Below are 18,187 nucleotides of genomic sequence, written 5' to 3' on the forward strand. Positions count from 1 at the left end.
AACTTCTTGAGCAATTTGAGCTACAGTAGCTCGTCTGTTTGATCGGACCACACGGTCCAGCCTTCGCTCTCCACATGCATCAATGAGCCTTGGCCACCCATGACCCTGTTGCCGGTTCACCACTGTTCCTTCCTTGGAGCACTTTTGATAGATACTGACCACTGCAGACCGGGAACACCCCACAAGAGCTGCAGTTTTGGAGATGCTCTGACCCAGTCGTCCAGCCATCACAATTTGGCCCTTGTCAAACTCACTCAAATCCTTACGCTTGCCCATTTGTCCTACTTCTAACACATCAACTTTGAGGAAAAAATATTCACTTGCTGCCTAAGTGTGATGAAGAGATTATCAGTCTTATTCACTTCACCTGTTATGCCTGATCGGTACACACACAAACACACACACATGCATAGGCCTACATTATGTCTACATACATACATAAATAAAGAGCAACTTATCTATGTCTAAAAATTAAGATTATATTGTCTCAAGCACACACTAAATGTTCCTTTAAAAACACCCATTCAACTTCAGTATTACGCAATAAGCATTGGAATAGAACTACAGCTTTGAAAATGAACAATGTCGTATAATAGGTCAAAGATAAATTAATCAGGATTTTAGCAGCCCTGTCTGCAATAAAAGATACGCGTCACCCACAGCGCACGCATGGAATTGCAGCGCGCACTGGTTGAGCATCAAGCGCGAGAGCGACCACGCTAAAGCCACGAGGATGTCAGAGAGGAGGGAGAGAGGGGGTGAGAGAGAGAGAGAGAGGAGAGAAAGAGGTGGAGTTGTTCAAGGTAGTCTTCAACAGGCTCGCGCGAGTTCACTCCTAGACCTGCAGTGTAGACAAGACAAGGCGTGGACTGCCTACCCAACAAGGATGTATGCCAGAAGCGCATGGATCATGTATGGATTGTATGGGGTTCTTGAGAGCTTTGACGAATGTCAACATTTGGATGTATGATTTTATACGTGGCAAGTCATTTGGAAAAGAAACAGGACGATCTAAATGAGTCAACAGTTGGATGTACCTGAGAGGGACCCTCTTGGATAAGACCATGACACTGCTTTGGGATCAGAGAGAACCATCTGTAAAATGAGTCGGAACTCCAGAGCGCGGCGATGACTTCTCCACAATTGCTGTAAGCAGGGCGAGGAAATATATTCACAGCCGCACAATGGATTTACAAAACTCTGACGGGTCATCTGGGACGGACAAGCAGAAGCCCAGTCTGATTGACCTGGGGACGTTTTTCGTGGATGCTGACATCATTTTTGGATTTACTAGTCATCTGTTAAAGCGCAAAGCCAAGGTAAGCATTTCGCAGCTTTTGAGAGTACAAAAGACTCCACAAGTTGATTCATTTAGAGACTCTGTGTGGGTTGTTTCGCTTAAACACACTCATAGTCCTATTAAAGGCTAGCATATGTTGGGGTTAAATATGACATATTAAGTTATAATTGTTTAGCCTAGATGATGTATGGCGATTTATCCACTTCAGCACCACGAACAGCTCTCCGCGTCCCCATCAATTGCGCTTGTAGCAACTTCCTTTAAAGCATCCGAAATGGTAACGCAGCATAAACTCTTCATTTTGTATATAGGCCTATATATATATTCATCCTATAGTGAACTTTGTGCTTGATTAAAAGTTTTTTAAGATGCCAGGAATTTAACTATAATGATACAGGCACAACTAAGCTACCTAAAACCTGAAAATAAAAGCGTGTTAACCATAAAGGTGCAAAAACTGACATTAATGGTCAAATAAATTCTTTGAAAGAGTCTCTCAGAGTGTTCAAGTTATATTGATAAGAATGTTATGGAGTCTAGACGGTCACAAAAAAAAAAAAAAACATTTCTGTCAGTAGGTTTAGCTGTTTTGTTCACCCACGTTAAACTGTCCGTTATTGATGGGTTATTGGACTAGTGGCGCTGGCACCGACAAAGGACTGAATGTGGGTTATATGAAGGGGTAGATTGGCAGTATTTGGGATGCATTTTAAAATCACGTGATCCCAGCATATACATCATCAACATAAAATATTTAGCAACGAGTAATTAAATATTCAAACATTCCCAAAATCTCGGGTTGCAAGAGGCAGTTCAAGAAACCACCAGAGGGTGGCGCCAGAGTAATAAGCAAACGACATCAGCACACCCGTAATCTCAGTCGACACAAGTGAACACCAACATAAAAGATGACGTAATTTATGTTAGAAGCAATCATTTATTGATATATATATATTTATTTCGTACATACAACTTTTAAAAAAGTAAAATCAGTGTATGGCTCTTACTTACAATAATAACATTTTTGTAGATGTAGCCTACATCAGACATGCATTTGAAAGATTTAAACAATTTGATCAGTTGATTAGGTTAGGTCACATTCCTTATCACAAAACACACAATTAATATCCCAATTAATTAAATGGGGAATTCACATCAACTTTATTTTCGCGTTTTGTTTGTGCGCCCGCAGCCTATAAACTATGAAACGACGCATCAGTGTTTGAACGCTCAAAGCGCAGCTCCACCCCTCTAACCAAGTGACCCAGCCGCGCACATGCATTGACAGCACTCAAACTTCACTCCCGAGTACGCGCGTCGTCATGGAACTACAGCAAAGCAAAACTTTAGGGGGGATTTTGCTATGCTTTTTCCTTTGCGCTCCCACTGACTATCCATGAACTGTGTTCATAATCAATGTGTGCGGACAAATAGAGGCGCAATAAAGTACACTAGATGTCCGCTGTGCTCTGATCTTTTATACCGAGATGATGGATTTAACACAAGGGAACGCGCAAGGACGGTTCCAGATCAGCCGGTCAACTGTAAGTCCTATAAACAACAACTGATGCTGAGAAGTTACACTAATCCAATTGATTGCCAGCGTTTGCTGTTTGTGCATTGTGGTTTGAATAACTTGCAACACGTTGGAAAGTTTAATCACACTGTTGTGTTAAGAACAGCCTAACATGTGTAAAAAAGTTGCTGTCTTACATTTTTTAAAGTACAATCAACTTGGATATTTATGTCATTTCGATTTAAATGACATTAAACTGACTTAAAATGAGTTGGAACTTGTCTAACTGTGAAATTGCAGACTTTCGATGAGTTAACACATGTAACAACATATGCTGTCTTAACTTATTGATCATATCATTTTTGCAGCGTGGAATGGGTATTGATATAATAAACAATTTGTAATATGCAATTAACTGTAACGTAAAAGCTCTATAGCAATTTTTGACAGATGGTTGAAAAACGTGTGCTCTTTCTGCATTTTGATTTTGTTGTCTTTCAAAAAGGTGGAAGGCTGTTCGAGCGGAGAGTCTTCACTCTCACTTGAGCTGAGCCCGAGGAAGAGACTGTCAGCGGAGGAGGAAATGTGTGCCAGCAGACCACCACCTGAAGGCGCAGGAGCCGTGAGCGTCTCTGAATCCCACAGGGACGAGCCTAGGCCAGATCTGTGCAAGCAGTGTCAGATGACGATAGCTGAACTGAGAAGACAAGCCCTCGCTCTGTCCGACCCCGCTTCCTTAAAGGTCAGTGAGTGAGAAGCGTTATTTTGATGTATTGTTTGCAGTATTTTCAGTACCTGATAATGTTATCTTCCGAGTATCTGTTTGGAATCCTGCAGAAATGCGTGACTAAGAAGCTTTTGTTAGTCTCGAGAAGCACTTGACTTTCACCTGAGCTTCAAAGCTGTGGAAGTTGTTCTCTTTGTTGCATTGTGTCACTCTGCTCTTTTCAAAGCATTGTGAAAGCCTCGCATAAATCAGATGCGAGGCAGACACTTGTGTAAAATCTCACGATCTGATGAAAAGTTGACACAAATAAGCCCTGTCTTTCTAGTTTTACGACCCTCTTATCAGAAAACCGATATCCTATTCAGGCTCCTATTCACAAAGTTCACCCAGTCATCGAAAGGTTAATCTTTTTACTATACCTTCACAGAGAGCAAATATTTCAACCTCTTTTTAAAACTATAGGCTTTGTCGTACTTTAGCATGCTTTCAGATCATGGCTTCACCACACAACTTTAAATGGCTCATTGCTGGATGTTTGGTTTACGGTCAAACCGGTGATGAAGCCTCATCAAGCCTTGAGTGGGATGGTTGAGTGAGATGCGAGAAGCTCAGCTGTGTGGCACGATGTGCCCTTGTGCTTGCCAATGCAGCAAATGGATGGGCAAGATATACAGAGAGCAATCTGGATGAAAAATGAACTATTCAAGTAGCACCAAATTGACTGAAACAAATTCTTATCAGTTGTGAGGTTACGTTTCGAGTGGCGATTTTTAGTGCTGTTTAATCAATATCATATGCGCAAGAGTGCTTTTGTCGAATGATTCAACTCGACTCACGAAGAGAGTCACTTGTTGCTTTTGACTTCATTATTAGAGTGAATGATTCAACGACTCACTTATAAAGGTCATTCCTGAATGTTCCTTTGTTTCTGAAAGGATTGAATAAATTAGTTGAATGAATGACTCAAATGACCGTTCGCAAAGACCCGCCCCCTTTAGTTACTGTTGCTATGTCCGACAAGCTATGGCGCTCTCACACCACACACACGTTCTCACGTAGAGAAAAGACATCGCGGAGCAAAGAGGACACTGACAACACGCCGACAGACAGGACAGAGCAGGTTACTTTTGATATGAAACCAAGTTTCAACTTTGAAATTTTCATTTTTTTAAAAGAAATGTAAACAACAAATACCGTTTTGTGACTCTTTAATGTGTCGTGATCGCTGTAGCGCCTCAGTTAAAGCTGCCCGTGAGCCGATTATCTCTTCCTTGTAGTTCATTGATAAGCATGAAATAAACATGAATGAACACTAAAAGAAATGTTGTTTCAACCGAGGAAAGCGTTTTTCCAAGTTCAAGTCCACCAATGTTAATCTACCAACTCTCCTGACTGCTTTGTCAGACAAAACGTTAGATTCAGCGATGTGATTGGTCAAATCGCCTGTCAATCAAACTTGCGGCGAAGGGTGAATTATGAAAGTTTCATTCCTGAACGAATCTGTGTTTTGTGTGGATGATTCAAAGATAACCTCATAAAGAGAATCACTTGTTTCATATCTGAATAAATCAGTGTTTTGGAATAAATCTGTTAAGTGAACGATTCAAAGACTTTCTCATAAATACAGTCACCTGTTTCATTCTTCAATGAATCATCGTTTTTGAACAAATCGTTTGAGTGAATGATTCAAATGACTCACTGAATAAAAGTTTTAATAAATGGTTTACTACCTCGTAAAGAGTGTTACTTCTTTCATTCCTGAAAGAATTAGTGTTAGTGAACAAATCACTTAAGCAAATTATTCAATGACTCACTCATAAACTGAACATTTTATTGGCTCAATAAACAATGCTTTTTTATAACAAATCTTTTGGGTGAATTATTCAATGATTTATACACGAATAGAGTCATTGTATCATTACTGAATGAATCAGTGTTTTTAAACAAATTGAACGATTTAACGACTCACTCATGAAGAGAATCACTTGAGTGAATGATTGGATTATTCACTCAAACGATTTGTTCAAAAAAACACTGATTCATTTCTGAAATTAAACAAATAACTCTCTTTATGAGGTAGTCATTAAAACACTCAAATAATTTGTTAATAAAACACTGATTTATTCAATGAGTCATCAAAACTCAGATTTTTTAAAGAGTGAAGTAGATGACTCTCTTTATGAGTGAATCATTAAATGATTCACTCATAAAGAGAGCCATTAGGCTTGTTCGAGATGCATTTGCGCTGTGCAGGCCGATCGTTGTACGACATCAAAGTACAGCAAGAGCGATTCAAAAGCATAAGTTTGCTCTCCAATCGCTTATTTTTTTTGTTACGGAATGAATCTGCCTCTTTGAATGAATCGGTTGAGTGAATGATTTAATGATTCACTCATAAAGATAGCCACTTGTTTTGTTTCTGAGTGCATCAGCATTTTTGAACGATTTTGAATAAATGACTCATGACTCATTCATTAAGAGAGTCACTTGCAGAAAAAGTCACTGTAAAATCCTCACCGTTAACGCACAGTGACAGTCTGTGTGGAACGCGGAAACACATGATACAAAAAGTTTCAGTGCTTTTGGACTGTTAAATCAGCACTCTTGGAAGGCTGCTCGACCAATCATGTTTGAGGCCTGGAACTAACAGCTCTTTATTTGATAAAACCAATGGACAGTAATGGGACAGTATCAATCAAATGGAGGACAAAAAAAATTCCATTGTACTCGTTATGTATAGCAAAAGATGAACGGAAAAATCCCTGATACTTTGAAATAATCCACAAAAAAGTCTCACAAGAAATCAAAACCATCCAGGTCGGCACCCTTGCGTTAGACTTTTCTGAATTCTTGTGAAACCATTCGCCATTGTTTGTTCGGAGTGTTCACAGTCTATCTGCTCTTTCCTAAAGCCAACTTTTTTTTATTTTTTACTCACAACACAACCTTCCGTTTCTAGAGTTTTCAACAGCTTTTCTTACTTTCACACACTGTTTTCGTGCGGAACGTGCGAGTGCCAGTTTCTGAGAGTCTGTCGATAGGGGAGGGGCTATTGGAAGTGGCCCATTGTTTTGGAAAACAATGCTTATCTCCCCCCTTGTCCATCGACATCGGGGGGAGAAAACAGTCGAGCGGACTCGCTGTGGAGTCTGTGGAGGAAGTGGAGACCCAGTTGACCTTCATCATGCATTCAAAGTGTTCCTGTATACTCCTCACCAAATTCCCACCACAGTTAAATATAGGCTGTCGACTTTTTATTGTTGTCTGACTTGCTGCTTGGGTTAGCCTCAGGTTTTCCCCCTCCCTTCGCTTTCTTTTGTGGTTGTGTTTCAAGAGAGATCTCATGCTTAGGTAGGATTACAAGCCCTCCGGTTCGCTTTGAACCCCCCCCCTCAAGTTCTCTTCTCTCCAGGTTACCTCAGGGGATAAAGATAGGGCTTTTGTGTGGGCGTGCATCAGTATTGGTGGATGCGGATGACCTCGTCCCACCCTGAGATGTGTTATTTGGTTAGTGCTTCCAGAGATTGCTAATATACTCGCTCCTTCTCATCACCAGTGGTTATCTGAAATCACCCCGAGTTTGGCTGGCCGCTTCACTCTGGCTGTCTGCCCTGTGTGGTCCGCTCCAGGTGTGGGGGATAAAGCGATGGGGTCAAGCCGGAGAGGTTACGCCTCTATCGGCCCCTCTGCTGATGGCTTAATGAGACCGTGGAAGCATTGGCCATGGGAGTCCTGCAGTTTCCCTGCAGTTGGGAAAAGAAAGGATGCTTTGTCCAGCTGGAGATGTGTGGTGGTTACCTGACCTGAACTTAGAGACTCCAGTGAGATGGTTCTAGATGAGAAGCTACAGAGGGTTACTGTTTATCAGCTCCTACCAAAGTGTGGGTGGCCTGTAGGATTAAATCCTGGGTTTAAATTGGTTGAGTTTTCATTATTCTTGATTTTCAATTGCGACTCACACCTGCTCCCCCCATGTTCATTATGAAAATTGCTCTCAGTTTGCTGGTAAAGTCTGGGAACTGCAGCACTCAATAAGTTTCAGATATCAGGCTGCCCTAATGACCCAGCTGCACTTCACTGGTTCATACTAGAGCTCATTTAGTCCCAGCCAGCTTGTGTTGGCAAGGAGCACTGGCCTCATAGTCAGTTATTCTTCTGTAATTGCTGACATTTATGTTTTTTTTGTTTGCAGTTTAACAATCCAGTGGCAGCATTCAAGTTGGCTTGCAAAGCCAAACTTTGCAGCCTTTTTATGGCAGCGATAAAAAGATCTGTCTGACATCTAAAGTGACTTTAGATCAAATATTATAAAATAATATTATATATTAAATACATTACAAAACGAACAAATAAAAGTAATACTATAATAAAAATAATAATAATGAAATAATATATTCGACTGTAGTCAAATGATATGATAAAATAATTTTAATATCGTAAAATTGTATCATGCATTATATGATCTATCTATCATCTATCTGTCACTCTGTCTATAACCATACACTCACTCCCTTTCTCTTTTACTTACTGTACTTGCTTACTTACTTTTATCAAATAATCTTACTTACTTATTATTGTGCACTGTGCACTGTGTACACAATAAATACATTTAGTTAATAAATACAGTTTAAATTAAAACAAATTGCAATGTTTCCTTGAAAATATGACTTTATCTCCAAAGGGTGTTCTATGAAAGGCTGTGGCTAATGCGCAAACTTTAGGTGGATCTGTGAAATGTGTACATTAATAATTTGACACATATGTGACCCGTTCCGGCGACATGAGTCGGAAGTCGCAACGTTCCATTTTAAGATACGGGCCGATAATGTGGAAAAACAATGGCAAAAATCGAATTTTCTTTTTTAGCTAATTTCAAAGAACAGACATTCAAAAATAATCTCCCGACGTTTCGTAGTCCAGATAATTGAGTAAAGGTATTTAAATGACTATTAAAGTTGACAAAGTTGTACTAAATTCGCTGGAAATGAACATTGCTTTTCTCACCTCGTCTCGTCACTTCTGAGCATTTCCCGATATTCCAGGTATCCCTGAAACGTCACTATCTCTGCTCTCCGAATATGGCGTTAAACGTTGTATAGAACCAATGAAAAAGCTTAGAAATGTAGAAGCCCAAAAATTTCATCTTAAAATGAAATGGAACGTTACGACTTCCGACTCATTTAGCCAGAACGGGTCACATATGTAATGTCAGGACTGAAGTAATGAATTGCAATATGAATTTTAAGTACCGAAAATGTACCTTGTATAATAGGGGTGTGACGAGACATTAGCTCATGAGATGAGACCCGAGATTGGGTTCACGAGAACGAGAAAAGTCAAGATTTTTGCACAATATGTTTAAGAAATGCTCAATGACAAAATTCATAACAGGAATAACAGTCTGCAGGTGCGTTTTGAAATGTTTTAACTATTCATCTTGTTGTTCTTTCAGTTCTACTTTCTGAGTATGACTTATCAAACGCATTGAAAGACAACAATATACAAGCTCTGTAAAAGGTTTTGCCACAAACTCAACAGACTGGCTTCTGTCCTGTATAATTTCACACTTGTCTCTTCAGATCTTAAAACATGAATTAAAGGGGCTATATGCAACTTTTTCCCCAAAATAAACGTAACAATAGCCTTTTTATTTTACCATTTATGACTCAAACATCTCCTGATGAGCATACTGACACCTTGTCCGCTCACAGTGGGTGCACCTAAAGCCTGTATCCTATTTTTCCTATTTTCTGGCGGGTCGTCTTTTCCCGCGCTGTCTGCGGATGTGACGTCACCACTGCTGCGAGAGCGAGCAGAAAATGAGAGCAGTTCTGTTTTTTGGCCACAGGTGTCAGTCGCGAGTTTAAATTTCAGAAAAACGCATATAGCCCCTTTAAGCTTCCAGAACTAATGATTGAGGCTGTGTTTGACCTCCTAATTCAACTCCTTTCCTCAAATTGAACATAGAAATAAATAACTTATTAAGTGCAAACAATAAGTGCAACCATAATCAAAGTACTCTCTCAATATTCAAAGTGCAAACAGAGACCAAAGCTAAGGTCTTCTTAGCTCTGGTCTCTCAACTACATTGATTGCAACTACATAGCCCAGCATAAAATAGCTTTGATATTGGGAGACAGGCTGTTGTAAACACTGAAATGTCTGTATAACTTGCACATTAGGTAGATTTCATAAGCACCTGCTTCCATAAAATATTTATTATAAGGTAGCCAAAGTAAATTTATAAGTAAATAAGCTCATCTCTTGTGTTTTTTTTATTGACAAACGGGGAACATTGGATACCTTTCCTGAGGTAAATGCAATGTTAAATGACATTTTGTTCTCAAGTTGTTTTATTGACGTCTTTCCACGGGTGAAACTCGCGATTGAGCGACTGATTTGCGGGAATCAGGGAGCTTGTGTTTGCTTTCGATTCGCAATCGCACATACTCTGTGTATAGGGAGCGCCACTCCTGAACGCACATTCTTCAAGATAAGACATTTATCAGACACTTTCTGTTGTGCACAAATCTTCCACCATGGTCCTGTCAATCATCTCACCTTAGTCTAATATAGGCACGAGATCTCGTCACACCCCTACTGTATAATGAATGTATTGGCAAGTTCACAGAAACAAATTATTCAGAAGTGAAATCCTCATTGAAAATCTTAAGATTTGCTCAAAAGTGAGTTCCTTCCAGGAAATGCATGTTCAGCACTGCAGCCCGGCGTGTGACAGGCCGTTTCTTTACAGTCTTCTGCCGAGCACACGCTCGCAGGTGGCAATTAGTCTTTCTTCACGGCCCACATCTTTTAATGGCTTCACTCTTTTTCACCAGGTTTGCTTTCAGCCCGCGCCATCCTTTGTTTTATTATTTATTACCAGTGATTCCTTCGCCTGATATCAGTGAGGAATGGTCTCTTCTCTTCAAACAATAAAGAAGCTCTCCCCTCAGTAGTTCATTCACTTCAATGTCAGGGCACTTAACACCTGAACAATGCCTGAGGATGGAATGCCTGGAAGCTTAACACGGGACAATGGACAAAGACTTCATTGCCTACAATGATTGGCACTTAACTAGTCACAAAGCTCCAGCACATTACCCAAGACTCGCAATTGAAAAAATGGCCAGCGTTAACCCTAAATCATATGTCCGGCTACGATAACCATTAACCGGCGAGAATGAATCGGAGACGTCTAACGTCAAACCACTGGTTTCAACCCACTGGCTGTCCGCATCGATTACAAGATCATTCAACAAAATTTAAGGGCATTCGCACCTGGGTTAGAACAATCTAGCGGTATGGAATGTGGCATTCCCAATCCCATTATTGCGATGATGGACTACACGGTATCACGTTTAATAAGATGAATATGCGCTCGGGGGCGGCCGTTATTTCATCTCCATTGTCCAAAGAAAGGCACTGAAATGGCTGTCATCAATTATAATGACCACTACAGTTCTAAGGGTCTATAAGCTCTCTGTTGTGACATGTAAGAAGTTTAAAGTCCGTTCACAGGGCAGGTCGAAAACACCTGCATCCCTCCATCCTTCAAATGCTGTGTGAAACCTTAGATGACGGCTGTAATGAGAATACTTAGCTCTCATTTGCTGTCAGTCATCTCCTTGAACTCTCTTGTGACCAGACCCCCTAAAACCCCCTGGGAGGATCATCTAAAGCAAAGCTAGATGGATTTGCAGTTTGCTGTTTTCATTTCGAACACTTAACCCCTGCAGCTGTGTGTCTATATGTGCATATGAGCGACGCTGGGCCTTTAACTGCCACGTGAAAGGTCAGTGTGATAGGCTGCTGTGGGATAAGAATCATAACAAAGTATGAAAATGGGTGGACCGAGCCTGATTAGACTACATTGTTTTGGACAATAAAGATGGAGATCTTTTAAAGGCCAGCGGCTAATTGTCTCATTCAATTTGTAGTTGCGTAAGCCACTTAGATGCTACATTGTATGCCTGGGCTCAGAATAAGAATTATGATGTAGACAGAAAGGTGTTCCAGTTTAAAAAACAAAACATCCAACTCTATGTATACACTCTTCAAAATAAAGGTTCCAAAAGAGGGTTTTCAATTGGGCTACTTCTACAAGCCGCGGGCTGTTTTTCATGTCCGTGGGTTGAAGCCACCCCAATTATGTGATATTTAGCCCCGGGAATGAGAATTTTAGCAGCCAGCCCTGCAAAAAAAAAAAAACTTAAAAAATATTTAACCCCCCGAACAAGATTTTTACCGGAGAACCTCCCCGAAACGCAAAAAAAAAGAGGCGCTTTTTGATTTTTTGGGTTATAAATTCAGTTTTGAAAGTGTGTAACTCAGGCCCTGTGAGCTCTAGCACCCTGCAGACAGTTTGGCTGTTTCCACTAGATTCCAAAAAATACTGGAAAAAAGAATTTAGTCTGTATCATTTTGTATGCAAGATTTATTCAAATGGATCTGAAGGGAGGACAACCAAAATCAAAAAAGCGTCTCTTTTTTGGGGGGTGGTTATTACAGCTCAGACAACATATACTTACATGTTTATCACTTTTAGCAGTGTTTTATGTAACTTCAAAGGGTTTCTTGTAAAATGACACCAACATTTTGAATTTAGACCACTGTATGTGGGTATGGGACACTTTTCTATTTGGGTAGGCCAAATCCAGGCGGAAATGGTCCCAGAGTAATTAAGTGTAAATAAGTAACTTTGTGTAAATGCCAAAGTTATGCATGAAAAGTTCTCCAGAAAGTAGAGACTCTAAGCTTTCAAATGGTACCACACATGAGGTCAGAGCTCCTCCACAGACATTTATAATGTAAAGTATATACTTGATGATGTCATTCCGGACCCTGTACAGGGTCTGCAGTGTTTAAGAGGTTAAGAGTGTATAAATGTACTTAAGTGGAGTAAAAATACTGTCCACCTCTGGACCTGGTATTAAGATGCTTTTTGGTCGATCAGATCACAAGTAGATGAGGGAGACATATTCCCATTTTTAATCTGTCTCTGTGGTCCAATTTCAACCACTTCTGTCCTGATTTCTTCGAGGGGAGGACCTTTAGGCCGGTAAATGTATATTTTTCAGATCTTTCAATCTAATGGACGAAATAAGCTCACACAATTTACACATGAACGCATGAAGATGATGACAAAACATATGGAAAGCAGCAGTTCCTTTCTCCTCTGACAGCCACGTGTGTTAGAAATCAGGAATGGTGAGAGAACATTGTGCTTGGTACGTTTTTCATCTTCAAACCAAACTTGGGTCTTCAGCCGACAAAGTTTAAATCTCGTCTGGCTGGGGCGCTTTACATAATGTTTAGTGTTTAAGCGTTAGGTCAGTAGGTGGAGAATAGGTGGTCTTTTGTGGCTGTTCGATCGCATGAGCGTTTACACCAAGGAAGCAATCCGGTTGAATGTGTTCTCAGCTACCTCTGGAAGTGGTCGAAAGTGGACAAGCTCAAAAGGTTTTAGACCCCGTTTACACCTGTATTTAGCATCAACCACTCGTGTAGACAGGGCCATAGGTGCCAAGAATATTTGATTGTATCCTCTTTGTAAAATGCACCAATAAGCCTGACGTTGGCTCATCTGAATGTTGAGGTTACTTAATTGAGTGAAATCTGTCAATAAGCCTTTTGCTTTTGTAAGCTCATCTGAATTTTCAGGTTACTTTAAATGTGACTGCATGCCCAACGGCATTATTGGGATGTTTATTCCAAGGACATCAATTATTTCCTCACACCCCTACCAGAGAAAAGCTCTCGGTTCTCACGAGAAGCGAGGCTGGTTGAAGTGGAGTTGAAGGTCTACTGGAAGTCCTGGTTTGACTTGCTCGTCCCATTCTTCCCTCTTAACCCTGCAGGGGAGGTTTGCCTAGCACATGCCAGAGCAGTCACTATAAATCACTCAATTTTATTGCCTTTATTAGTTTCTCATTCAGTTGTGCTCCTATGCCCTTTTCTTGTACTTTCGTATGCTCTGAGTTTACAAGAAATTCAAAGCTGTTTATCAGAACATATAAGAGGAGACTTGTGACGAACATGGGGGCGGATGGAATCCAGCGAACATTCTTACGTCAACCTTCACCTGATTCCTTGAATTGTCTTTTCGTTACGTGTCTCTGGTGTTATTTGAAAGTAAAGCATTCTATGATTAATGGATCAGTTCTTAAAAATCTTTTAAAAACATTCTATTTTAAAACACGCAAAATTCTTAGAAATTAACATATGCTTTTGAATTTTTTTTTATAACAATTTCAAGAAAAGTTGACATTTTTAATGTATTTATTTCACATGTATTTATTTTAAAATGAAACTATATATATATATATATATATATATATATATATATTATCAAAGCAGAAAGTCTTACAATATATATATATATATATATATATATATATATATATATATATATATATATATATATATATATATATATATATATATATATATATATATATATATATATATATATATATATATATATATATATATATATATATATATATATATTATCAAGGCAGAAAGTCTTACAAATGTCATGCATTATTAATTCATAAATATCATACAGTTTTGAGGAGTCACACCACAATACAATTTTTAAACTAAAATGATGATGTCATGTTTTGTGCTCTGCATGTTTATGTAAATGACTTTGATCACACTTGTTAACAGGACAGACATTTATTAAACAGCGAAGCAGTTTTGTTCAAATAAAAAATTACTAGGTTTCTTTCATTTAAATGTTTTTTTTTCAAGAATTAATTATTTTAAAGGTTATGATTGTAATATTAGTTGTACTTTTAGTTGACATTTGTGGCAAAAAATATTGATTCAGAAATTAAAAACGGTGTTTGTTTTATAAAGGTGTATTATAAGTTATTGCTTGTCGTATGAATTGCTTTTTAATTTCTTTTTTTATTAATAAATCAATTTAATAGATCAGTGTTATTGGCCCTTCACGCAAATAGGTTCTTCCAAAAAAAAGATCCCAAAAATATAATTCAAAAAATGTACCCCAATCCTGAAAGACCTTGACAGCATGACTTTGTAAGCTTATCAGCCAGTGTGAAACCGTCAATACTGGTAGCGTTTGAATACCAAATGGTGAGTTTGAAAAATATTTAACAGTGTGTGTCAGTAGCCCTGGATTCACTCACCTCAGGTTCAGATCTGTTAATCTGGAGATGGACGTTTTACGCATGCCGCTCTCGTCTTCCTCTTAACCTTTCAACCCGACGCCGACCATAGGGAAACCAGAATGTAAACCCCAGGAAATGATGGGGGGAGAGAGCCAAGTACTACATTGCATTATTGATGTTTACTCCGGCGAGCCCTGCTATCTGATTCTCAATCAGTGAGTGTTTAAACTCATTGTTTGCATCCGGGCTGTTTCACTGTCAAGCTGTGTGCTCAGCTGATATGACTATGATAAGCTCTTCCTAAATTGTTTTATTCTCAGTCTCAGGCTTTTGATGTTGAAACAAAGCACTTGTTTTGCATTTGTCTTTCTTAGGGAATGTACTGATGCTCGCATATCGTAGCAAATTTCCAAGGAGGTTATTTGCATATTGAGACTTTGACCTATTTACTGTTTTATGTAGATTGTTCAGACATGCTGTTTGAAGCTGTCAGATATAAATCTTGAAGCACTTGAAGTTCCTCTTTTGTCCTCTAGAGGCATATGGGCTTCCATTTTGAATGCACTCTTGACCATTGGTTTATTACAAGGACTTTTTGAGTTGGTGAAAGTGGTTTGATCTGTTTCTCAATTGAAACTGTTTTTTCAAATGTATCAATACGTTTAAATAGGAGAGGTTTAATTAATTAAATGGATTGTGTATTTGGTACAACAGACAGTAATATAACTACAGTGGCCAGTATTTGGACACATAAGAAAGAAAGAAAAAATCCCAGAACTATCTTCACTTTTCAAAGTTACTTTTTGCAGTGACTTCTAAGCATATATCTTTGATATTGTCCAAAAATATAAAGTGGTTTAAAAATGTGTTTGTATTAATGTAACACTTTTTATTTAAACTGAAATATTTTGCTTGAAATATGTGCTTTTTATTTATTTATTATACCACTTGGTTTGATATTTTCAGTGGCATTTATACATTTTTAGGTGTGGGACAACTTTGTGTACCGAAAAGTTCAAACACTGCTGCAGGATATGCATGAAAAATATGTCAGAGGAAAAAAAAGAGTTCACACTGGCCAGTTTACAGCCATACTTTCTCTTATTCTGTATTTTATCCCGGGCTGCCGACAGCAAGAGGAAACTTCTCAATGTTGTAGGGTGTGACACAGGAAACTGCTGAAGCTGAAGGCTGTGTAACTGTGTGTGCATAAATGCTCGAGTGCATTGGCAATATGTGTGGTGTCAGACTTTGGGAATCCACATGACAGAAATCTGTGTGGAAAAAGAACATCCAGGAATGTTCCATCCAACATAATTGCTATTGTCTGTCATTCCTCTCTTTGTCCGGTCCTGCTCGCTATTACACTAAATATCAGGCTAACAAATAAGACATAAGCATGCAGCAAACCGCACCGGCTCTAAATATTTAGATTTGATCACATCTGGCCATCAGCTGATCAGTGCAATGTCTCTTTGATTTTGTTCTCATGGGCTGAGGGAACTTTCAGCACAGGACATTAAAGTGTGTTATTTGAAACTAGAGATCTCAACTGGTTTTGCTTTAGGATGAAGGCGCCATGTGCAATGCAAGTGTACGCCATGCACTTCAGACCATGCGCTCAGATCGTTAAAATAGGGCCCAATGTGTTCTCATGCTTTGAAGAAAATAATTCACCACACAAAACACACTGTGGTCAGTTTTTTTTAAGTTCAGATGACTTTGTGTGTGAATAGAATAAAACAGAATCTTTATTTTATTACCACTTTAGTTTATTTTCAAGTAGCCTATTTGACATGATTGCCATACAATAGCACAAGGACATTTGCTTTTGAGCAACCGGAGGTTAAGTGCCTTTCTCACTTCTTGTAGAGATTGAACTAGAAGCTACAAAACAACACCTTGATGTTAATGTAAATAACCCCACGAAATCAAAATGGCAGTTTTGTGGCCTTTAATCAATCTCTGTGAGATTTGATGCCATCTATATGCTAGTGTACTAAAATATTTTTTTTAGGTTTTAACTCTTTTAGCAGATTGTACAGTTCAGTCTACAGTTCCTCTCCAGGCCACCAGAGGGAACCTTCAAAAGCATTATAGGAAGTGACTTCCTTCCTCTACTTTGTCTGAAAATCACTCCCTATACCGTTATATGGTCCACTTGAGGGGACAGCCATTTGTAGTGGTGTCAAAAGCCATTGTGGACATTATGAAGTGCACTCCTTCAATCTCATAATGCACCTCATTAACAAGTGTACAACGAATGTTCACTCAACAGCTGGGCGCTAATACTCCTGCACTGTTAGCTTCATGCTGAATGAATTCCGGCGTCTTGACAGAAGATGGCATCTGCAGCACATCACGCACACTCAGTGTCCGAATTTGCTCGCTCATTTTAATTAATAACTGTATTAGTGAAGTAATGTGGGGAATAGGGGGCGGTTTTGGACACACCAATAGCAAACCACAACCATCCAATCAATTCCCAATGGACAAAATCATGTCCCGCCCTACATTTTTTCTTGTTCAAGAAGCTGTTTCAATCTGATGTATGTCACAATAGAAAAAAAAGACCACCACATCTTCCATTTCATGCTGACTTTTACAGATTGTGACAGTCCACCAGAGGGAATATTCACAAAAATTCTAGGAAGTCACTTCCCTCCCCCCAATACACCAGCCTCTGACTAGCAATAACATATAGCCAACATGCGAATGAGCCCAAACAAAAGTGATTCAATAAATCTCTGTAAGCTTTGAGGTTGTATATATGCTAGTGTATGAATAAAATGTGACTTTCGCACTTAGCAGATTGTGACAGTTCAGGCTCCTCACCCTCTCCATTCCACAAGAGGGAACCTTCTACAGATTTCTAGGCAGTGATGCCAGTTACACGTTACTACGTTTTTCCTGTAACGAGTAATCTAACGCGTTACTTTTTCCAAACCAGTAATCAGATTAAAGGGTTAGTTCACCCAAAAATGAAAATTCTGTCATTAATTACTCACCCTTATGTCGTTCGAGACCCGTAAGACCTCCGTTCATATTCGGAACACAAATGAAGATATTTTTGTTGAAAGCTGATGGCTGAGAAAGGCCTTCATTGGCATTCAGTACACTTATACTCCCAAGACCGATAAAAGGCACTTAAAATGTCATTACAAAGTCCATCTCACCACAGTGACTCTACAATAATCTTACGATGCGACGACAATAGTTTTTGTGCGCAAAAAAAAATCAAAATAACACCTTTATCCAGCTTGTTATTGCCTTCTGCGTGTGCCTCCACGACGCATGCGCGAGAATATGACGTAGCGCCGGGGCTCGGGATTCCATGAAATGCACACTCTAACCCCATTTTGAGCACTACGCCGAGACCTAAAGCACGATCAATGTAGAATCCAACAGCTGAGATACGCGCGTCTTCCTCTGATTGTAAACAAATCACTTCTGGGTCATCTGTCCGAACGCCGGATCTGCGTCATATTCTCGCGCATGCGTCG

General features: G+C 39.3%; 1 protein-coding gene across 1 annotated transcript in view; it reads left to right on the forward strand.

The window, feature by feature from the left end:
* The first annotated feature begins 2,733 nt into the window (after positions 1–2,733).
* kif26ab (kinesin family member 26Ab) overlaps positions 2,734–18,187 on the forward strand; it is a 115,291-nt gene continuing 99,837 nt past the window's right edge. Inside the window, exons 1-2 of the mRNA XM_079832914.1 lie at positions 2,734–2,844; positions 3,322–3,558. Coding sequence (XP_079689040.1) covers positions 2,788–2,844; positions 3,322–3,558 — 294 coding nt within the window. The 5' untranslated portion in view covers positions 2,734–2,787. The remainder of the gene's footprint in view (positions 2,845–3,321; positions 3,559–18,187) is intronic.

This window comes from Gobio gobio (assembly GCF_949357685.1).
Source record: "Gobio gobio genome assembly, chromosome: 13".
Taxonomy (NCBI): Eukaryota; Metazoa; Chordata; class Actinopteri; order Cypriniformes; family Gobionidae; genus Gobio; species Gobio gobio.